The 18,877-nt window shown below is 44.2% G+C and overlaps 1 protein-coding gene across 2 annotated transcripts; it reads left to right on the top strand.

Moving 5' to 3' along the window:
- Nucleotides 1-5,555: 5,555 nt before the first annotated feature.
- On the top strand, nt 5,556-15,535 carry LOC121003399 (oocyte zinc finger protein XlCOF8.4-like). 2 transcript variants are annotated; one of them, XM_040435235.1, is made up of 5 exons: nt 5,556-5,608; nt 7,620-7,765; nt 8,745-8,933; nt 11,221-11,344; nt 12,714-15,535. In XM_040435235.1, exons 2-5 carry the CDS (start codon nt 7,688-7,690, stop codon nt 13,787-13,789), a joined length of 1,467 nt encoding a protein of 488 aa, XP_040291169.1. In that variant the 5' UTR covers nt 5,556-5,608; nt 7,620-7,687; the 3' UTR covers nt 13,790-15,535. The 2 variants fall into 2 exon arrangements, with proteins under 2 accessions (XP_040291169.1, XP_040291170.1); XM_040435236.1 differs by lacking the exon at nt 5,556-5,608 and adding an exon at nt 5,630-5,719.
- Nucleotides 15,536-18,877: the final 3,342 nt, after the last annotated feature.

Below are 18,877 nucleotides of genomic sequence, written 5' to 3'. Positions count from 1 at the left end.
TTACCGCAGACCGAGGGACGTCACGACTTGTATCAATGGCCTGGGCGGGGCTAAGCTCCATTCAAGTGAACAGAGCTTAGCCCCGCCCAGGCTATTTATACTAGTCGTGACATCACTGGGCCTGCAGTAAACAGCGAGAAGGCACTACTGCCAGCGCCGCTACCTTCTCAAACAGCTGATCGGCGGGAGTCCTGGGTGTCGGACCCCCGCCAATCAGATGCTGATGATCTATCTAGAGGATAGATCATCAGTTTAAAAAAACTGCAGAACCCCTTTAAAGGGGTTGTCCAATGGGATCAAACATTTTTAGAAATGGGGCAGAATGGGTGGCAAAAAAATAAACCTCACAAATTCCCCAGTACTGCTGTGCGGGGTGCCGGACCCCCGTCAATCAGATACTGATGGCCTATTCTGAGGATAGAGCATCAATATAAAAATTCTGGAAAACCCCTTTAAATGGGTTGTTCTTCAAGTTAAATGAAGCCAGTGATTAGCTGCATGGCGTCTGGTGTATATGGGACATCATTGCTGCAGCCAAAACATGACATCAGCGGAGAAAAACTGTTATTTTATTTACTGCTGCTAGCCGAGTTTTTATTTAACATGTACAGCTCCTGTAAGTGTCTGCAGTGCTACCTATTCTATTCTTTAAGGCTACATGCACACGAACGTTAGGGCTCTGTGCCCGTGCTGTGGACCGCAAATGCATGGACACAGACCGTGGGGCAGCCGCATGAGGATCGCAGAGGCATGACGAAAAATACCACGGAAGCACTCCATAGTGCTTCCGTGGGGTTTCGATCCGTGCCTCCATTCCGCATCTCCGTGATTGCGGACCCATTATAAATGGGTTCGCGATCCGTGATGCAGAATACACACGGCCGGTGCCCGTGTATTGCGGACCTGCTGTATGCGGGCCGTAATACGGCCACGGGGGGCACAGAGTCGTGTGCATGTAGCCGAAGGCTGTATAAATCTACCTCTTCCTCTTAGCATGCCTGTATATGTTGCCGACATGGCAGCATGCGACTCACAACTAATTGCCGGGCCGCTCCTGTGATTGTAGGCCAGCACATGTACATGCTGTTTGTTTCAGTTAGCGGTGACCTTATGTGTATCTAACTGCCAGGTTGGCATCGCACATGGGCAGTCTAATAATGCCCTATCGTCCACACACATGGTTTTGACTGTTTACCACTGATAGTCACAAGTCTTTAACATTGCGTTTGCTTTATTTGCACGTATTCTTTGTTCAGCAGAATTTATTCCTTGTAATTTTATTGCTGTTTGATACCATGTAACTTTTTTCTATGATTTAGGGCATGCAAACAGCGGGTCCGCAATATACAGGCCCCGTATGTTTTTGTGCCGCATCACAGATGCAGACCCATTCAATTGAATGGTTCCGCAATCTGGACGGTCCGGTGCGATATGGCGACACAGAACCCCATGGAAGCACTATCAGTTTCTCTCCTTGCCTTGGCATGGCAAAGAAGTAGTGCATGCACTACTTTTTTGCGGTGCGGACAGATCACAGACCCATTAAAGTTGAATGGGTCTGGGTCCGTCTGCAGAATACGCACGGATGTTGCCCGTGTGGTCCCCAATGCACGGAACAGCTGAGCAACGGCCGAGTGCATGAGACTATTGGTATTCAAATGCATTTTGACCTCTATATTCAGTTTTGCAGGATGACTATGGTTTTTAGCTGACATGCAGTTACTTACCTCAAGCACATGTTCACCAGGGTTTTTTTTTCCAGTTTGGACCCGTTTTCACCATGTAAACACATCATGTGTTTTTGTACATCCTGTATGTGGCACTTCCTGTTGCTGTACCCAAACCTATGATGCACTTCTCATTTCTCTGCCACAGCTCCAGCGCCGACCAAGCGTTATCGACGCCTGTACAGGCAATTTTACTCTCTGAAGCGTATTAATATCCAGCGACTTTCCCTACGGGCACGCTGTGAACAGTTTTTTATTTTATGAAAGGCAGTTGGTATATGTAAAGATACTTAGGCTCCAGCAATGCTGCTGAACTCCTGCCATCCAGCTTTCCGATAATCGGGTGTCAGCACTACTGACCTGAAGATGAATAGAAGTTCAGCAGTAAACTGGTCCAGGTGGGAGGAAGCCAGCTGACAGGAGCGGGTATGGACGGCCCATCATCCCTACCACATTGGCCCATCATCCCTACCACCACAAGGAGCTGCTGTTCTGACTGCACCAGCATGCACTGGCTGAGCCTCTCATACTAGCATAGAACAATCAGAGGCTCAGCTGCTCCGTCAGGGCATGCTGGTGCGTGTAGTAAGGACGTGTCCATCATGCTTGGGCAGCACAGTCTTCAGTGTTATGCATCTCCAGCATTAGTGTCCCATCAGCACCAAGGACTTGAAGATATTCTGCGCTACTCTGTAATCTCCTATGTGGATCTACAAAGCAGAACAGCCCATTGTGGGGTTAATCCCAATGCTGAAGGGCCAATGTAATACTGGATGAAGATGTAGAGCTGCGACAACATGGCTGCCTGTGCAGCCCAGACATGTGTACTGACTGAAGCAAACATAACATCCTGACTAGTGTTGAGCAAACTTGTGTTTTAAGTTCTGCGTCCAAAGTTTGGGTTATCGAAGAATCAATCCCGTTATGGATTCCAAATTCCGTTATTGTCACAAATGATGTTGCAGAAAGCTGGAACTTATAAATAAACATCCGACTGGTTTGATCCCAAACTAAGGAGCATATGGGTGAGCCCTATAAAACCCCTAGAGCTCTCCCTGACTGCTATGCCCATGCAAGGGTCTCTATGGTAGACGATTGCATGCCCACGTACCTAATACTGTGTGACACCTGAAAACCCTATAATAGTGAGGGGACACGACCACCGGCTCCCTGCACTTAATACGGACGGAGTCAGGGTCACCTAGAATCAAGCCAGCAAGGAAACACAAATAAAGGAAAAAGACTTATCTGAGGAAACAGCAGCAGCCGCCTCCAGCAGTGAACACCTCATCCAGGAAGTAGTATAAACCGCAAAGTGAGACAGTATGAGAGGGAATATAAAGGGAGAGAATTAGTCTAAATAGGTGACACCTGGGAGAAGGAAAGGAGATGACAAAATGAAACCAAAACAAAGAACGTCATGCAAGAGGTAGAGAAGAACGTCTGCCAGACCTTCTCACAGAACTGGCGGTGGCAGTTATGGTCCGTGGTAGCGGAATCCATAACGGGATTCTTCAGTAACCCGAACTTTGGACGCAGAACTTAAAACACAAGTTCGCTCAACACTAACCCTGACTACACTGCACTAGCATGCTCTGGCTGAGCACCTGATTGTTTTCTGTCCCTCTCATCAGGTTTGAGAGGCTCAGCTGGTGCAGCCAGGATGTTGTGTTTGCCTTAGCATTTTTTGCTGCATTTTATTTAAAAAATAAACATGATGGAAAAACTGTTTTTAAATGGCGTAAAACTCTGAAATGTTATATTTACTATGTATGCCTAGAAGACAGTTATAAAGTAAACCAGTAGTGGTTTCCCTGCATAAATAGCAACCTCTTAATGTTAGGTATGCCACATATCATTTATTTGAATTACTGCCTCCTTGGCTAAAAATACTCCTCGAAAATGCTAAGAGGAGTATTTTTACTCTTCCGGAAAAAAATAAAGGGTGATTTCTGGCTGTAACCCATACAGGGAACATATACTACATCAAAAAGTTGCAAATTTTGGCCAAAGCCCCACAGAGTATAATAGGAAACTTATACCTGGCATATATCCAGCAGCACCTGTTACACCTGCATTTTCCTCTGATTTTGGTGCACAAGTGCAAAATTCTCCAATGGTGTTGTGCTTGATATCAGCGTACGATAGGGAGCCCTGTGAATGACTATCATGAGGGCAGAGGACGGTTCTCTATTGTGGAGGTACTGGAACTGCTGTGACTGTCACCTTCATAGGGGCACTTAGACCGGCTTCATCTGACTGCGGGTTTAACTGACCTAAACCGCTGGCATCACAGATCGGCTGCTACTGTTTTGGGGATGCACAGAGGCAGTTACTGTTAGTGGAACCTGGGAGGAATGTCTAAAATCTTGTATGCCAGTTTTAGCCCAAAAACTTATGACATTTTGTGATTTTATGCCGCACTCACTAGGTCTGGATAGGGAGTGGAAAAGTGGCTATGGTTAGCTAGAGTGTAGGTCAAGGCCAGGTTAAAGGGGTTGTCCAGGCCTTTTCTATTCATGACCTATCCTCACCCCGCCGATCAGCTGTTTGAGGAGACAGTGCGCGCAGTGTGCACGTGCCATTTCCCTTTTCTCTTCCTGTCCACTGCTGTTCCATAGACATACAGCAGAGCGAGCAGGAAGAGGGAAGGCACGTGCGCAATGAGTCTCCTCATACAGCTGATCGGAAGGGGTGCCAGGTGTCGGCCCACCACCAATCTGATATTGACCTATCCTGAGGATAGGTCATCAATAGAAAAAGTCCAGACAACCTATTTAACCCCTTAAAATCATGTACAGAATCAGCATTAAGGGGAAGTAAAGAGCGAGCTCACACACTGGGCTTGCTCCATACATGGCTGATCCTGGTCATTTAACATCTCAGATGTCAATAGCAAACGTGGCAAAATCACGGGCTTTGATTGGTTGCCATGACAGCTTGGGGCCTTAAGAAGCTTCCCTGGCCTGTCATGGTTAACTGCCTGTAAAGCCATGCACAAAGCACCGCTTAGGAGGCAGTCTCAGAATCCTATAGATCACAATACTATTCTATCATGGTCTATGGGACAAGCGATCAGTCCCTAAGAGGACTAAAAATTATTGTGTAAAAAGTTAAAAATAAAATAAATAAAAAACATAAAAACCACAAAAATAGTAAAAATTCTACATATAATATTAATTTACATATAATATTAAAATATAATTTAAAAAAATGTTCCTGGGCAGTGAACACTGTAACTGGAAAAAACTAAAAATCAAAAAGATTTTCCATTTTCGTCACTTTATCCTCCCAAGAAACTTGAATAAAAGTGTTCAAAACCTCGTTCATACCCCACAAATTAAAAACTACAGTTTGCCCCGCAAAAAACAACACCCTCCTACAACTATGTAGACAGAAACCGAAAAATGTCATTTTTCTAAGGATTTATATTTTTTTTACAAGTAGTAATGTAAAATAAAACTATACATATTTGGTATTGCACTGACCCGCAGAATAAGGGCCTCTGGTCATTTTTAGGGCAAAGTGAACTCCGTAATATGAAGACCCGAAAAACATTGGTGGAATGGTTTGTTTTTTTCAGTTTCACCCCACCAGGAATTTTGCCCATTTTCCAAGACATTAAAATACAACTTGTGCTGAGTGAGCAGGAGAATGCAGCTGCAGCCCCACCGCTCACCACGACCTCTTCCGTTTCTCTTGTAGTATTTCTAACAGGACAAACCAGCGAAGCCCCCAGACACAGAGGGAAAGCATGGCCCCGCCCAGGCATGACGTCATCACGAAGGCGGCTCTCGTCTGGAGGGATGACGTCACGTGAACTGTGCTCCGGAAGTAGCCTGTGTTCCGGTACGTCGGCTTCCTGGTCCGACTTGTACAAGGTGAGCTGTTGCTGGTTGTGCTGCCGGTCTGCAGACCTGTGTGTGATGGGAAGGATTTGTAAGGTCGAGCCGAATACCCACATAGATCTCCTGCTGTGGGCTCTTAAAGGGGTATCGCCATGTTGTGCATATGCTATCAGTGTCAGGTGCTCATCCCACCTCTGGGACCCCCAAGTGGCTATGGGAGTTGGCCAAGTGCTGACTGAGCTATTTCTGGCAGTCCTATAGCAGTGAATGGAGAGCAAGCCGCGCATGCGCCAAGTTGCTCTCCTCACTTTGAGGACCATGTTCTGGAGATAAGTGCAGGGCTCTGGGACCTGCTCCTATCTGACATTGATGGCATATCCTAGCAGTATGCCGTCCATGCGCCAGATTGGAATACTCCTTTAAATACCTGAGGGGCCCTTCTTGCCATAAACAAGTGCTGTCAGTTCTGTCCTTAACCTGAGCATTGTCCACAGAACTGTAGGTGACGGAAACCATTGATATCTGGCAACCGCTGTCAAACAAATATCCAAAAAGGGGAAGGAAGCAGATATCCAAAACTCTAACCCGAAAAAAATGTAGTCGCGGAGGAAACGCCACGATGCAGTGGGGTCCAGTCTAGATGACCATTGAGATCACAGTCTGAAAGGAAGAATCAGTCCTCTACTTGTACCATCTGGACCTCACTGCAGCGTGGTGTTTTCTCCGTGCACTAAATTGCGCAGTCGGCTGAATACATATTTTCGGGTTGGAGTTTTGGATATCTGCCTCCTTCCCTTTCGGCTGTCAGTGACTGCCAGGTCCCTGGCGCTGATCGGGTGGGTGCAGCTCCTGCCCACACGATCAGCCTGCCGTACATGTATGGCGCTCGTCCTTAAGTCACATCCACCAGCGCTGTACATGTACGGCGGAGGTCCTCTACGGTTAAAATGTAACTTTTCTGTGCCGCTGACTGCTGCCAACTCATTGGCGTCCTCAGGGGTTTTGGGCAGTCTGCTGGAGGATGCCAAGGAGTTGGGGAAACATGTTGGGGGGCAACTTGTGAAGAGTTTTTAGACCGAGTGTGAATGTGACATGCGACAAATTACATTAACAGCATGAAATATGGGAGCCTGCGATGCAGTATAGTCTCCTAGATAGCACTGTGATTCCAACAGCGCAAGCACCTGTTGTAGCAGCTAACACACGATTTTATAAGAGGAAATCAATGTGACGTTTTATTTTAAGATTATAAGTAGCACATGTAATTAGGGGACAATCATTGGCCCTAGTGACCATTTGTAAATTGTGAATGTTGCCGTGTCTCAACATGTGTGAACGGGTCAGTTTTGATAATTGAATTAAACCGTCATCTCATCCTGAAAAAAAATGAGCCCCTACATAAGACAGTCGCCCAAAAAATAAAGGGTCATCAATATTAAAAGCCCGGACAACCTCTTTAACTCCAAAGCTGGAATTGAAGTCAATGAAATACAAGTTTTACTGAATCTTTTCCGACAAAACTATCTGAATCTGCTCAGCTCCTCCTGCTCTATATCATGCTGCCTGGAGACTGCGCTGCATTTTCATGGTGACAGCTTCTCCTCACCACAGAGGTCACCCGTTCTCTGAATCTATCTCATGACACATGACATTAGCTGAGCCAAGCAGGTGTGTGTGTGGGAAACTTGGTAGAGATGGCTAGAACTAGCCTTTCTAATGGCTACGGCTGACGTAAGGCTCGCTAACCAAAGCTATCCATTTAGTGCTTGGCTGTAATAGAATTTTTTTTTTTTTTTGTTGCAACGCCTCCAACCCCCCCCCCCCCCCCTTCCCCGCATCATTTACCATGCTTTATACATAAAGTATAACCTTATTATATAGCTTGTTACCATTATGGAGATAACAAATATTTAGTTTTTTTATGAAAAAAAATATATATATATTTTTCTTAACTTCAGCAAACCATTTTCTTTTAGGACTATGTGTATTTTTTTTTATTTACATTATTTAAACTACGATTTTATTATGTTTTTTTTTTTAACAGACCTATATGTGAAGTCGTGTGAATCTTGATACACTGCAAAGCTCCATACAGGCTGCCAACCTGACTGAATGGGGATGGACGGAAGTCACATGACTGAGAACATACTAAAACTTACCTTAGAGATCATATTTCTACTAACTGGAGAGGTGAGCAATTCAAGGAATTAAAGGGACTCTGTCACCACTTTCTAACCCCCCCTTTTCAAAGTATTGTTATCTGCATGGCGCCCCTGTGATTATAAATGTGTTGTTAGAAGTTAAATTCGCCGTCTCCTTTTGATAAAAAGAGCTTTTATCTAACCTGTCAATCTTCTTGATAAGGTGCCCAGGGCGTTTCTTTTCGTCTCAATCTGCCGCCCGCCGCCGCCACCGTTGGTGCCCAGCTCCTCCCCTCATGCTTTCAGCGCCGCCTGAATGTAATCAAATACGCCTCCGGCTCTCTCTGTGCCCCCTCCTCCTTTTCAAAGATCCCGCGCGTGCGCACAGGGCTGTGCCTGATGCGCCCGTGCGGACATTTACAATCAGCCTAAAAAAAGCGAAGTGCGCATGCGCGCACTTCGCTCAACCTCCTCATCAGACGAGCACTGCAGCCTGCTGCAGTGCTCGTCTGATGAGGAGGTTGAGCGAAGTGCGCGCATGCGCACTTCGCTCAATGAGGCTGATTGTAAATGTCCGCACGGGCGCATCAGGCACAGCCCTGTGCGCACGCGCGGGATCTTTGAAAAGGAGGAGGGGGCACAGAGAGAGCCGGAGGCGTATTTGATTACATTCAGGCGGCGCTGAAAGCATGAGGGGAGGAGCTGGGCACCAACGGTGGCGGCGGCGGGCGGCAGATTGAGACGAAAAGAAACGCCCTGGGCACCTTATCAAGAAGATTGACAGGTTAGATAAAAGCTCTTTTTATCAAAAGGAGACGGCGAATTTAACTTCTAACAACACATTTATAATCACAGGGGCGCCATGCAGATAACAATACTTTGAAAAGGGGGGGTTAGAAAGTGGTGACAGAGTCCCTTTAAGCAACAGAACATTGCTTAGCCTTCTGTATAAAGCTTGGACATGACTGGTGTGGGTATATTGGAATTATTTCATTTAGTTTCGCTCTTTTGTTCAAATATATATTTAGGATTATGGGCCAGTAAAGAAGTCCAGGAAGCATGTGACATCTAGCAGTCAAAGCAGCATGTCCGGGGGATGGAACCGGAGCCAGAGTCCCATCTCAGAGCCTCCGTCCCACTTATTTCTACATGTAAGGAACAATGAGCAGAAGATCCTGGACCTCGCCAACAAAATCATTGAGCTGCTGACTGGAGAGGTGACCACATACATATATCCTTTGTTTTTCCTACTAATCTTAAATCATCTTAGTATTACCTGCACAGTGATTGCCGTAAAAAAAAAAAAAAATCCCTATAATGGAAGCACTCGGTATGGATTTGCTTTATAAGAAGCACTGCCATTTTCCCCCACCTTTTGGGGAAAAACGTCCATCTTACAGAGCAAAAAATACACTGCGTGCAGAATTATTAGGCAAATGAGTATTTTGACCACATCATCCTCTTTATGCATGTTGTCTTACTCCAAGCTGTATAGGCTCGAAAGCCTACTACCAATTAAGCATATTAGGTGATGTGCATCTCTGTAATGAGAAGGGGTGTGGTCTAATGACATCAACACCCTATATTAGGTGTGCATAATTATTAGGCAACTTCCTTTCCTTTGGCAAAATGGGTCAAAAGAAGGACTTGACAGGCTCAGAAAAGTCAAAAATAGTGAGATATCTTGCAGAGGGATGCAGCACTCTTAAAATTGCAAAGCTTCTGAAGCGTGATCATCGAACAATCAAGCATTTCATTCAAAATAGTCAACAGGGTCACAAGAAGCGTGTGGAAAAACCAAGGCGCAAAATAACTGCCCATGAACTGAGAAAAGTCAAGCGTGCAGCTGCCAAGATGCCACTTGCCACCAGTTTGGCCATATTTCAGAGCTGCAACATCACTGGAGTGCCCAAAAGCACAAGGTGTGCAATACTCAGAGACATGGCCAAAGTAAGAAAGGCTGAAAGACGACCACCACTGAACAAGACACACAAGCTGAAACGTCAAGACTGGGCCAAGAAATATCTCAAGACTGATTTTTCTAAGGTTTTATGGACTGATGAAATGAGAGTGAGTCTTGATGGGCCAGATGGATGGGCCCGTGGTTGGATTGGTAAAGGGCAGAGAGCTCCAGTCCGACTCAGACGCCAGCAAGGTGGAGGTGGAGTACTGGTTTGGGCTGGTATCATCAAAGATGAGCTTGTGGGGCCTTTTCGGGTTGAGGATGGAGTCAAGCTCAACTCCCAGTCCTACTGCCAGTTTCTGGAAGACACCTTCTTCAAGCAGTGGTACAGGAAGAAGTCTGCATCCTTCAAGAAAAACATGATTTTCATGCAGGACAATGCTCCATCACACGCGTCCAAGTACTCCACAGCGTGGCTGGCAAGAAAGGGTATAAAAGAAGAAAATCTAATGACATGGCCTCCTTGTTCACCTGATCTGAACCCCATTGAGAACCTGTGGTCCATCATCAAATGTGAGATTTACAAGGAGGGAAAACAGTACACCTCTCTGAACAGTGTCTGGGAGGCTGTGGTTGCTGCTGCACGCAATGTTGATGGTGAACAGATCAAAACACTGACAGAATCCATGGATGGCAGGCTTTTGAGTGTCCTTGCAAAGAAAGGTGGCTATATTGGTCACTGATTTGTTTTTGTTTTGTTTTTGAATATCAGAAATGTATATTTGTGAATGTTGAGATGTTATATTGGTTTCATTGGTAAAAATAAATAATTTAAATGGGTATATATTTGTTTTTTTTTAAGTTGCCTAATAATTATGCACAGTAATAGTCACCTGCACACACAGATATCCCTCTAAAATAGCTAAAACTAAAAACAAACTAAAAACTACTTCCAAAAATATTCAGCTTTGATATTAATGAGTTTTTTGGGTTCATTGAGAACATGGTTGTTGTTCAATAATAAAATTAATCCTCAAAAATACAACTTGCCTAATAATTCTGCACTCCCTGTACAGTATGTGATTTTTGGACAGATATCACAAGTTTAGTTATTCTTAGTGATATCATTTTAATAAGAAAAAAATATACTTTTTTTGTGTTGTGTGTGTTTTTCTCAAAAACTTTAACCCTTTGCTTGTCAGAAGCTACAGGGTTTGTGCGTTCTGTAAGGTCAGGGTGATGCAGCAGGCAGTGAATGGGTTGATGCCAAAATAGGAACATTGACCACGTACATAATCAATATCAGTTCAAATATCGATATCCTCTTGGGTTGAAAACTTGTACATTTTTCAGTGTTTTGGTATCCCCGTGGAATCCCCTTACTTCCTGCATATCTTCCAAATCTGTGGGTGGCCCTGCATTACATACTGAGCGCTGTCACTCACCCTGTATGCTACCATCTAACCAGCACATATTTCCTCAACATGGGCAAAGCAGTACAAGCAATACAGTCAGGGTAACACAGAGTTAAATTAGTGGACGAGAAAGACATTAATGACACTATGGGTTTGTGTTGATGACTGTATCGTTGTGTGTGCCAGGTCCCTAACAAGTTTCAAGAGGAAAATGGTGATTCTTCAGTGGACGAGTGGGAGTATTTAGAAAGATGCAAGAATCTTAACATGAAAGTCAAGAAGGAGACTCCGCATCACTGCACTTCACCGGGTAAGAAGAGATTTCTAAACTGAGCCTGCAGATCTGTGGCCTAGTTATTAGCTGCATTTACCATAGAGTAGTGAGAGCCTTCCTGATCTCAATGGTCTGTTACTCCTTTGACAACATTAAGCACTTTTAGAGAACTGACTTGTGACGCCATGCAGCGCTGAGAGAGAGAAAAATCCAGTGAAGAAGCCTGCCCCTTCCTCTGGACATTGGATGCTAGGTGTATTTCCAGTGCACAACAAGAAAAAAATGTCAATCATAGTCCAGTGGCGGGGAGGGTGGGCATGCTTCATTAGACCCATCTTTCTCAACTCTAGTGTGCACTCTAGAGTTTAACAGGTCAGTTCTCCCAAAGTGCTGAAAGGGGTTGTGCAGCCAGTACATATTGATGACCTAGTGTCAGGATTGGTAATCAACATCTGATCGGTGGAGGCCCAACTCCCAGCACCCCCACTGATGAGCTGTTGGAAGAGGAGGCAGCACTTACACTAATGCTGTTCCTCTTCAAGAGTACATTGTGCGCTGTCTTGGAAGTCTCGGCGGGGCAGTGTAATTACAAGTGCTTATTCCATTTACTTGACGCCACAGACTGTGATCTTGAAGAGGGAGCAGCCATCTCTTCTTCAAACAGCTGATCGGCATAAGTGCCTGGAGTTGGACTCCCACCGATCAGATCTTGACTAGGGATGAGTGAATCGACTTCGAATGAAACATCTAAAGTCGATTCGCATAAAACTTTGTTCTAATACTGTACAGAGCAGGAATGTATTGGCTCCGATGAGCCGAAGTTATTGCTTCGCGAATTCTTGCAGACGTCGTGCAATAACTTCATAAATTAATTTATACTGTAAAAAAATCTTTTCCTGAACCCTCCTCTCCTGCTCCGTACAGTATTAGAACGAAGTTTTATGCGAATCGACTTCGGATGTTTCATCCAAAGTCAATTCTCTCATCGCTATTGATGACCTATCCTGAGGATAGATCATCAATAATATGTACTGGCTGCAAAGCGCCTTTAATGTCATCATGGGAGTGACAAACCTGAAATCGGCAGGTTGGTCACACACTATACTGTCCTTGGTGTGGGCAGCATATAGTAGCTGATAGGTTCCCTTTAATACTTTGCTTATAATCCATACATCCTGAGGCTCGTTTTAACTATTCTCAGCTCGCCAGTCTGCAAGAAATCCTGTTTGTAATGAGATTAGAAGTTCTGGAAAAATCTGTTGGCTGACAGTTCTTTTCCAGTATATAGTCACAGTGTTTGCAGTTAATGCAAACATTATCCTGGACTGTATTAAAATTCAGATTTTTTTCATGCCAAGGAACCTTCTAATATTTGGTAATGTACAGTGTATTTGTCTCCCAACAGATCTCACTGATGATACAGAAATATCAGGAGGGTCTCCCTCCATTATTTATTCACGGGATGGTTTGACTGACCACAAAATTGCTATAAACATAGCAAAATACTCATCAGATATGAACAGTCCAGAGAATGCTGTGGAGACACCAGCATTTTGTAAAGAAATATTTCCCATCAAGACTAAAATATATAAAAGTACACAATATATACAGTGCTCATCTCCCTGTGTAAAGGAGGAACCAGTCTCATGCGGTGGGGAAAAGATCTCAAGCACTGATCTCTACTCACCCACTCACCATTTATCATATGCATATTTTCATTCTAAAGAAGGTAAGGAAGAAAATGTCACTGACCCTGAAATGTGCAGAGATCCTCAACAGTTCAATGATGTCTATGCAGCTATGGATCATTATAGTGAAGATCCAACTCCTCATATAAAAGAGGAACCAGTCTCAGGTGATGAAAGAAATCTTGTGGACAATCCATTACCATCATGGGTTTATACTAAAAGTGACAACAAATTTAAAAAGAAAGATCCCATGTGTTTCATTTGTGTGGAATGTGGAAAGAATTTTCCTTACAAGTCACATCTCCTTCGACATCAGAAGATTCACATGGAAGAGAGGCCGTTTTCTTGCCTTGATTGTGGCAAAAGCTTTAAGTTGAATTCTAATCTTCTAAGTCACCAACGAATCCACACTGGAAAGAAGCCCTTTTCCTGCTCGGAGTGTGGGAAGTGTTTTATCAGCAAATCTGAGCTGGTGAAGCACAAGAGAATTCACACAGGAGAAAAGCCATACCCATGTTTGGAATGTGGAAGATGTTTTTCAAGAGTATCAAATCTTATTGACCACAATAAAATACACACTGGAGAAAAGCCGCATTGCTGTTCAGAATGTGGCAAGTGTTTTAGACGTCATTCTAACCTCCTAAGTCATCAGAAGACTCACACTATTGATAAAGTGTATGCCTGCCAAGAATGTTCTGCCTGCTTCCTTACCAACTCTGAACTTCTCAAACATCAAAAGACTCATTCAGAAGGAAACGCTATTTCTCCGCAGACCATGGTCACTGTTATGTAAATGCACACGACCCACAACAAATGTCTTTAAGAAATTAAAGAAGCATTCTGCTGTTAAATGCAAGCAATATAAAGGGTTACTCACCCCAGAATGCATAGCAATGCAAGTAATAGTTTTATTCCAGGTTCATCTGCACTTTTTTTTCCCTCAAATATTCCTGATATCTACATGTATTATTTTACAGTATCCAGTATTACATTAAAGGGGTATTCTATTACAGGTTATTCCCCTATCCAGTGGATAGGGGATAACTGTTAGATTGGTGGCGGTCCACCTGTTGGGACTCCGACTGATCATGAGAATGGGGTCCTGTTTCCCCTGTGTGAATGTAGCGGTGATTGAGCATGCAGACTATTTCTCTATTCATCTCTATGGGACTGCTGGATTTAGTGGAGTATGGCGCTAGGGTCCCCCTTTCTTGTGATCACTGGGGGGGTTCAGCTGTGAGACCCTCAGTGATCTATCACTTATTCCCTATCCAGGGGAATTGGGATAACTGATTGTAACTGCAATACCCCTTTTAATGGCAACCAGTCTCCTTTTAAAGGAAGTTAAAACTCTACCCCTATACCTTATTCAATGCATATTCATATGCTCTTGTATATGTTCTTCAGTGCTGACAGAAAATATTTTTAAAGGGGTTATCCAATAGTACAAATGCCCCTCCTATAGACGGTACTTACCCAGTCCCAACACCCGCGTCCCTCTGGATCCCTGCATGGCCACCACTGCATCAAAACATCTGGCAACAGGAGGGAGGGGGAGCAGCCACTAGCAGGCCGTGATGGTGACCAGCTTCCCTATCATCGTGGGTGCTGGGGACCGGATAGGTATTGTCTATAGGAGGGGCTGGGCATTGTGGGGGGTTTTGGACTATTGGATAACCCCTTTGAAGCATAAAAACTCCAAAAACATTGTAGCTCGGTTTGTTAGGGTTCTCGAGAACTGAATGTAGGATTAGTACCTAAGGAGATGGGCTGGAGATGTCAGCATGGATATTTGACCTTGGAAGTGCCATATGGCAAGTAATGTAATTACTGAATTAGCAGTGCATGTGATGTATAGAATGGAGTGAGGGAACACCAACCCCAATCAGTATTTCAGAATATAGGACTGGAAGAGTGGATATGATGATCCTCCTATAAGGGACCACAAATCCCTGAATTATAATATCAAAGTTTCACAACCAGGACATCTGCTATTTGAGGTGCAGATGACTGGTCACTGGATGCTATCTGAAACAGACTGTTCATGAATGGGGACTGCAGTCCCACAGATGACATACAGAAGGATATTTTTGCACAGGTAGTGTCAATCCACTAGGCGCAGTCAGCTGCTCTCCAAAGTTTGCTGTCATTAAACATTTAGGATTTTTTTGTGCCGTAACAACCCCAGGTGAAATGTCTGCCGCTGCATCTCTTCCACCTGAGGTTTAAGGAGATGGGTGAAAGCTTCAGACTCACTTATTTTAATGCTTTATTTGTTTCATGTGAAACAAGCTCATAGGCTTTGAGAATTCATAGACTTCCTATTGCGGAGAAAATTGATAGGCGCTCCTAGAAGAATCCCACATCTAGGCTCTAAAAGTAGTGTTGAGCGAACTTGTGTTTCTAGTTCGGCGTACAAGGTTCTGGTTATCTTAAGTATTCCATTATGGATTGCGTACCACGGACCATAAGTTATGGTCCGTGGTAGTGGAATCCATAACGGAATTCTTAGGTATCCCGAACCTTGTACGCCAAACTTTAAACACGAGTTCGCTCATCCCTACTTAAGAATAACTGGTGGAAATAACTAATCGAATAACTGAAGTGTGAACTCAGCCTAGCATAGTTTGTTAGGCCGAAAAAAAGACATCTGTCCATCCAGTTCGGCCTGTTCTCCTGCAAGTTGATCCAGAGGAAGGCAACAAAAATACCCTGTGAGGTAGAAGCCAATTTAAGGGTGGAAAAAAAATATTCCTTCCTGAGTCCGATCAGGCAATCAGAATTACTCCCTGGATCAACGACCCTTCATCAATATTGAAAACCCCTTTAACAAGTTTAAAGTACAGAAATTGATATGCTCAGAGCCCCCACTGCAGCTTTGCGGTAAAAAGGGTTTCCAACTCTAGATAGTTAAAGGGGTTGTCTTACGTCAGCAACTGGCATGTATCATGCACTTACTAATGTATTGTAATTGGCCATATTGTCTCCATTGGCTTGATTCATTTTTCCATCACATTATCCACTGCTTGTATTCAGGGGTTACAACCACCCTGCAAACCAGCAGCGGTGGCTGTGCTTGTACACTGTAGGAAAAAGAAACGGTATGTGCACACTCCCATGGTCCTGGCCACCAGAGAGGCCCGCACTTTTTCCCCATAGTGTGCAAGCTGCTGGATTACAGGGTGGTCATAACCCCTGAATACAAGCAGTGATGGAAAAATGAATCAAGCCAGCAAAGGAGACAGTACAGATAATCACAATACATTACTATGGCCCCTTGCAGACGAGTGATACGGATTAGGTCCGGATGAGTCCAGTTGAAAAATGTGCGATTTTGCAACCAAGTTGATTCAGTTTTGCCTGCAATTGCGTTCAGTTTTTAACGGGCGGGTGCAATGCGCATTGATGCGTTTTTCACGTGCGTGATAAAAAACAGAAGGGTTTATAAACAACATCTCTTAGAAACCATCAGTGAAAAAACGCATTGCACCCGCATTTGCTTGCGGATGTGATGCAATTTTCACGAAGCCCCATTCATTTCTATGGGGCCAGCGTTGTGTGAAAAACGCAGAATATAGAACATGCTGCAATTTTCACGCAACGCACAAGTACACAGTCCCATTTAAATGAATGGGTCTGGATTCAGTGCGGGCGCATCACGCATTGCGCCCCCGCGGAAAACTCGCTCGTATGAAAGGGGCCTATGTGTCTTGTATTAACCTTGTCTACATGAAAAATGCCATTTGCTGACGTGAGACAACCCCTTTAAGTGTAAGCTAGTAGTTAAGCCCACCTCCTCCTCTCTTTTCTGAAGCAACTGCATCTGCCAGAGTGAACCCAAGTGAGTTCTCACAGCTCCAAGCAGACAAAGCCTCTGACTCAGCCTTAGCCCTCATGCACACGGCAGTTGTTTTGGTCCACATCCAAGCCGCAGTTTTGGCGGCTTGGATGCGGACCCCTTCACTTCAATGGGGCCGCAAAAGATGCTCCGTTCCGTGGCCCAGCAAAAAAAAATATAACGTCCTATTCTTGTCCGCGCCTTGCGGACAAGAACAGGCAGTTATATTAAAGGCTGTCTGTGCCGTTCTGCAAATTGCCTTAGGGCTGAAGCACACAAATGTATTTTTTGTTCATCTCTATTCAGTTTTTTTTTTGCGGCCTGTATGCAGAACCATTCACTTCAATGGGGCCGCATTCTGTGTTCGGGTGGGCATTCCACAAAAATATCAGACATGTTATATTATTGTTCGCATTACGGACAAGGATATTACTGTTCCGTAAAATACCACATTCGTGTGCATGAGCTCTTACTAAGATGGAGATTCTCAGAATGTGAGGCAGGACACTAATTAGGTGCCCGTCTGTTTTTGGTGAGGCACAGCTTGGGATGTAGTTTCTGGTGGTTTGCTGCTCTAATCTCTGTTTTAGCAATACAGTTCATTTCTTTAGTGCTTCTTTTACAAGACAAATGAAAGATCCATTTAGCTGATCGTCCGGATTTGACTGGTGAGGCCGTGGTGTAAATCACCTGTGGACAATTATCCATTGAGACTATTACATGTGTAGACTTGTGCAGTTGTAATGTGTTTTTATATTCTGGTCTGCAGGCATTTCTAGAATCTCGATGACTCCCTACAATTTAGTTGGCTACCAGAGGAGTATTATCCACAAGCTTCTTTGGAGAGTTTAAATAAAATATTGTCGGAGGTTTCATTTTGGGTTAATTGAGTGTTGTGAATGCAGACTGTGCTCATACTTCTGCCCTTCTATTGATGAGCATGCTTGATATCCTTGGGATTGTACTTGAATTAAAATTCAATAAACTATTCATAAACAGATTACACTGCAGCATTACACTGATTTAGGCCTCCTGCACATGACTGTTCCATTTTTTGTGGTCTGCAAACCGTGGATCCACACAAAAACGGAAGCCGCTCGCGTGCCTTCCGCAATTTGCGGAACGGGCGGCACATTGAAGAAATGCCTATTCTTGTCCGCAAAACGGACAAGAATAGGAAATGTTTTATATATATATACACACACTCACCTAAAGAATTATTAGGAATACCTGTTCTATTTCTCATTAATGCAATTATCTAGTCAACCAATCGCATGGCAGTTGCTTCAATGCATTTAGGGCTGTGGTCCTGGTCAAGACAATCTCCTGAACTCCAAACTGAATGTCAGAATGGGAAAGAAAGGTGATTTAAGCAATTTTGAGTGTGGCATGGTTGTTGGTGCCAGACGGGCCGGTCTGAGTATTTCACAATCTGCTCAGTTACTGGGATTTTCACGCACAACCATTTCTAGGGTTTACAAAGAATGGTGTGAAAAGGGAAAAACATCCAGTATGCGGCAGTCCTGTGGGCAAAAATGCCTTGTGGATGCTAGAGGTCAGAGGAGAATGGGCCGACTGATTCAAGCTGATAGAAGAGCAACGTTGACTGAAATAACCACTCGTTACAGCCGAGGTATGCTGCAAAGCATTTGTGAAGCCACAACACGCACAACCTTGAGGCGGATGGGCTACAACAGCAGAAGACCCCACCGGGTACCACTCATCTCCACTACAAATAGGAAAAAGAGGCTATAATTTGCACGAGCTCACCAAAATTGGACTGTTGAAGACTGGAAAAATGTTGCCTGGTCTGATGAGTCTCTATTTCTGTTGAGACATTCAAATGGTAGAGTCCGAATTTGGCGTAAACAGAATGAGAACATGTATCCATCCTCTGATGGCTACTTCCAGCAGGATAATGCACCATGTCACAAAGCTCGAATCATTTTAAATTGGTTTCTTGAACATGAAAATGAGTTCACTGTACTAAAATGGCCCCCACAGTCACCAGATCTCAACCCAATAGAGCATCTTTGGGATGTG

This window comes from Bufo bufo, chromosome 6, assembly GCF_905171765.1.
Source record: "Bufo bufo chromosome 6, aBufBuf1.1, whole genome shotgun sequence".
NCBI lineage: Eukaryota > Metazoa > Chordata > Amphibia > Anura > Bufonidae > Bufo > Bufo bufo.
The sequence above is the reverse complement of the archived record's forward strand: the minus strand, read 5'-3'. Positions and strand labels throughout refer to the sequence as shown.